Source organism: Centruroides sculpturatus, unplaced genomic scaffold, assembly GCF_000671375.1.
Source record: "Centruroides sculpturatus isolate CEXI.00-Female unplaced genomic scaffold, Cexi_2.0 scaffold975, whole genome shotgun sequence".
NCBI lineage: Eukaryota > Metazoa > Arthropoda > Arachnida > Scorpiones > Buthidae > Centruroides > Centruroides sculpturatus.
The window spans coordinates 62,218-66,644 of record NW_019385259.1 but is presented as its reverse complement, the minus strand read 5'-3'; the positions used below and the strand labels follow the sequence as shown (position 1 = coordinate 66,644).

Here is a 4,427-nt window from a genome sequence, read left to right as displayed (position 1 = left end):
CTTTCCCCGTGAGATTGGGAAATTTTTCAAAAAATCCCTTAGTGTACATTCTCTTGACGTACCCTATTAAAACGCAATCAAAAACGCAAAAAACCGCATCTAAAATAGTATAAATATAAGCAAAGTTCTTTACAGCAAGCCTTAATCCTGTCCATCTCCCCCGGGGGGGGGGAATTTCGACATGTATATTATATAAAAACACGTGCGTATTCGAATGCAGCGTTGTGTGAAAATTTGAAAGAAATCGGTAGGAACAAACGAACATTACATTTTTATTTATATAGATAGATAGATGATGATCTGCTTTAGTTCCTCCTCACAGAAAAGCAAACTTAGGGCGTCATACTCGTAGCGCCATCTGTTGGACATAAAAGCCTTAACCCTAGATGAAAAATCCATTGCAGTTTTATTTAATTAATAAAAAATATGTAGGTTTGATTAGTGGTAAACATTCTGGGGATCATAAAGATGTTGCAGTTAAAATTTGGTAACGATTGGTTCAGTAGTTTTCACGGTTAGTGGTCACAAACGAAAAATACGTTGTCTCTTTATATAGTAGTATAGATACTTCAATGGGTTGACGTCATTCAGCTGACCAATCAGCGCGTTGTGCCATCTGGATATTTAGTCGCACGTGGTCAGTTAACGTTTTCTTTGACCTGGATAGGAGAGTACTGGTCAAAGTACGTTAGGGTCGAGATTGCCCTTTGTCTTGGAGTTCTTGTTTTCGTCGGCTAGATTCTTGTGTGGACGATGTTTTATCGACGATATAAAACTTTTCAAGCAGATACCGGAAAATATTTAATGATTGGAAAATTCGTAAGTAGGTTGTTGATATTTTGTTGTGGCGAGCGGGTTAGAACTTCCTGTCCGATGGGTTGACTGGCACTTCAAGTTGTTAGAACGGTTGAGGAGTCACGTGCGTCGGAAGTCTTCGGCTTAAGAGATGGAAGTAACACTATTCTTTGATTCAAAACGGTAAGATTCTAGTTTTGCCTGAGGGGGGCGGGAACCCCCCACAGTGTCGACCCCCCCTGTGCGATCAAATAATGTCTAATAAACCATACCCCTACGGGCGACACATCACGAGATATAGCCCCCCCAAAATCGGGCCGCGCGAGGTTGGCCGAGTGTGGTGAGGGCTATACCTACGTCATTCCGGTCACGTGACACCTACTTAATATACCAAAAATTTGTTTTTTTCCTCGCACAGGGGGGTCTAATTTGTGGGGGTTTCGTCCCCCTCCTTACCAGTTAATCTTCGAAACGAAAGCAACGTAAACGAGCGACAGCGACCACGTTGCCACCTTTAATACCACTTAGGCGTAATCGACTCGATCCGAGTAAAGTAAGCGAGTGAATGGCAATTAAGCGATCGGAACGACTTAAACTAAACGTCTAAAATTCTCTATCGAAATAAGTACGTAAACGATTTAAAATATCTCAAATCCATAGAAAAACTAAAATTGCACCAAGTTGCCCGCGCCATCGTTCGTTAACACGCAAAGTTAATATAATAAACGATTTCTAAGTCTTCGATCATTAATATTAATTATAGTATATAAAATATTTATATATATTTAGTATTTATTATATATAGTATATATTTTAAAGATTACTTAAAGCAATAATTTATTCATTGGTTTCGAATACCGCCTGAATACCAACTATTTTTATGGCTATATTAATAATACAATAACCACGTCGATAATCATTAATATGTAAATAAATTTAACGAAAATAATAAGCATTTTTATTTTCCGCTTGAAAGGCTAAGTAATTTAACGTTTAACGGGTAACATTTACCTTCAAAATCGGGTCGCGCGAAATTGCGGCGCGCGTCGCTCTGCTAAGAGTATCGCGAGCGACTGTAAGGATGCGACTATGCAGACGCGAGCGAGCGAGAATATGTGGCGAGAAGAGGCGAGACGCGATAAATATCAAAGCCTGTCAGATATGTGCGAGAACCAGAAATTCGCTCCCGCCAGCGTTATTTCTCGCTTCTCGTTTGTGCATGGTTTTCCTTTGCGAAAACTAAATCGCTCGCTCTAAATTCGCGTCTTCATAGTCGCACCCTAACTGCTTGTAACCATTACCACTAACCATTTCCGGCTTACCCATTTGGGTAATCCTCTCTGAACCGATTATCAACCCAATACACGTGAGTTAGATCACGTCAATTGACTGGCGCGCTGCTAACCGAAAAGAACCACACATTCTAACTGCCGACGTAAAAGGCGAAGAAAACAGATTCTACACTAACCTTCAAAAGCGACTCCTCTTGCGTCTCCCGAGATGTCTTTTCGCTACTGGCGACGCCTAGCCTCTTCATGATGTTATGGGGAGGACGGGGTGAGGCCGCTGGTCCCCGCCTCGGCTAGGTCCTGGGGGTCGATGAGAAAGGTGCTGGTAGCGCCCGATGTTGTCTGAAAAATCATAATCCAGGTTTCAAATCCGCAAAAAAGTATCCTTCGGTCACGCGCACTATACACAAGCTTCGCTACTCACTGGGCGATCGTCATCCCCCTGCTGTTCCTCTTCGTCGCCCTCGTGCTCGAGGATATCGAAATAGGGCTCGTCTGGCGGCAGATGTTGATCCACGGGCACTCCGATCGTCTTGAGTTGGAGACCCTGGCGACCGGGGCCCGGGTAGACGGCCACGATATCCCCGATAAACTGCCGGAACTTTGCCGATATTGTAGGCAACTTAGACAGAAACCGCGTTCTGTACACGTAGCTGCAGGTGTAACTCTGCAGGCTCCTGTCCGTGCGGAGCGACTTGATGGACCTCTTCAGCCAGCGGTGTCTACACTCGATGTTCTGAGTGTGGGCCTCGGGATCTTCGCTGTTGACGAATCTGCAAGGAGAAAAAAGAAAAATGTCACTTTTTGGTATCTTTTTCAATAACGCTCGTTCATTTCTTTCACTTAACACATAGCACAATATCGTCGTCCTTACCTCCCGGGGCCCTGCTGGCTGTGATTCACGGTCTTATGATCCGAGAAGCCCATCGTCGTACAACCGCGATATTGGGGCGCGCTGTCGGAAACGATAATGGAACCTGGGGCGATGTATCTGTACATGTGGCTCCACAGAACGCGCCTGCTTTTGTTCTCCACCTGAAAGAATACGAGAAAATATAACACAAAACTTCCACTAAAAGTAAATAATAATAGGAAATAATGTTTCGTTACTACTTACATGCCAGTACATCACCTCTCGCGTTTCCCGACAATAGGCACCAAATATAGTTATTTGGGTGCCTTTGGTAACGCGCCCGCGGTTGTATTTTCGTCTCCTTGTGAAAGTTTCATCAATCTGAAAAGAAAACATATGTATATAGATATAGAGACATAGACATATCGGCGAAGTCAGAAACTTGGATCGATCGTTACCTCGACGTGCTTTTTTTCACCGCCAAGTTGATGGTTTTGGTTGTTGGAGACGAAAACCTCCGCAATTTCCCGGCAGAAGTTAAACCAGTCCACCGCTGTTTGCAGGGCCACGCCGCATTCTTTCGCGGCGACGGTGACCGGCTCCTCCTTGACCCATTCATAAATTATCATTAGCACCTGTTAAATACAAAAAAAAATTATCTCATAAAACATACATCATCATAATTAAGCGGTACGATCGAATTATAGAAGCACGTGGTACCAAGCACGTGAAACCGCCGATTCTGTGGGTGTCCTTCCCTCACCCTGTTAACCCCTTAGGGCTACTTAGTTTCTATTGTCTTAGATGTGAGTCATCAACTCCCAAGGGTAGGGTTAAACAGGAAAATTCCAGAATGGCAAAAGACAAAGGAACAAAGAAAGAGAAGAAATATGAGAAATATAATATATATAAATATGGCATACTGCCACGATATCATACCTCTTGAGCTGAGAGCTGAGCTCTTTCAAAAAATGTGTTATGGGTACAAGAGAGGGTACCGGTGCAAACGGCCCGCCAGACGGAGCCGCCAGTCCGCCGGCGCATTTTTTTCTTTTGTTGTAGTTTTTCACAGCGGTAGACGAATCCGAACCTATCCGCTGGTGCCGGCTCTTTTCTCATCACGCCTGAAAAATATGACAGATTGAATTAGTTAACAGATACCTGCATACGGCACTCGTGTATAGGAGGAAATCAAGGAAATCTTACCTCCGCACTTTGGGCACGACGGTACAAAGCCGGTTAGGTCCGGATGGGGCACGAGTTTCACCATGTGGCAAAATTTCTCCGCGGCCTCTTCGGTGGGAAAGTAGCGTGCAAAATTAAAGCATGTCAACTTTTCAAAAATTTCTTCGGGATCCACGACGGGAGTCTCTGAAATAGCACGTTCGCTCATGTCAAAAGGCATGTTGACTGTGACACGGACTGAGGAACAATGTTGCCAGATCTGAAGGTTAAAAAGTACCAAAGTTGTGCTTTAAAATTTGAATTAT

At 43.8% G+C, this 4,427-nt stretch overlaps 1 protein-coding gene across 1 annotated transcript; it reads right to left on the bottom strand.

Moving 5' to 3' along the window:
* Nucleotides 1-2,978: 2,978 nt before the first annotated feature.
* Nucleotides 2,979-4,073, bottom strand: LOC111636818. Its single transcript, XM_023382157.1, has 2 exons — nt 3,877-4,073; nt 2,979-3,572 (listed from the first exon to the last, which is right to left on the bottom strand). Exons 1-2 carry the CDS (start codon nt 4,054-4,056, stop codon nt 3,372-3,374), a joined length of 381 nt encoding a protein of 126 aa, XP_023237925.1. The 5' UTR covers nt 4,057-4,073; the 3' UTR covers nt 2,979-3,371.
* Between the last annotated feature and the right edge of the window lie 354 nt (nt 4,074-4,427).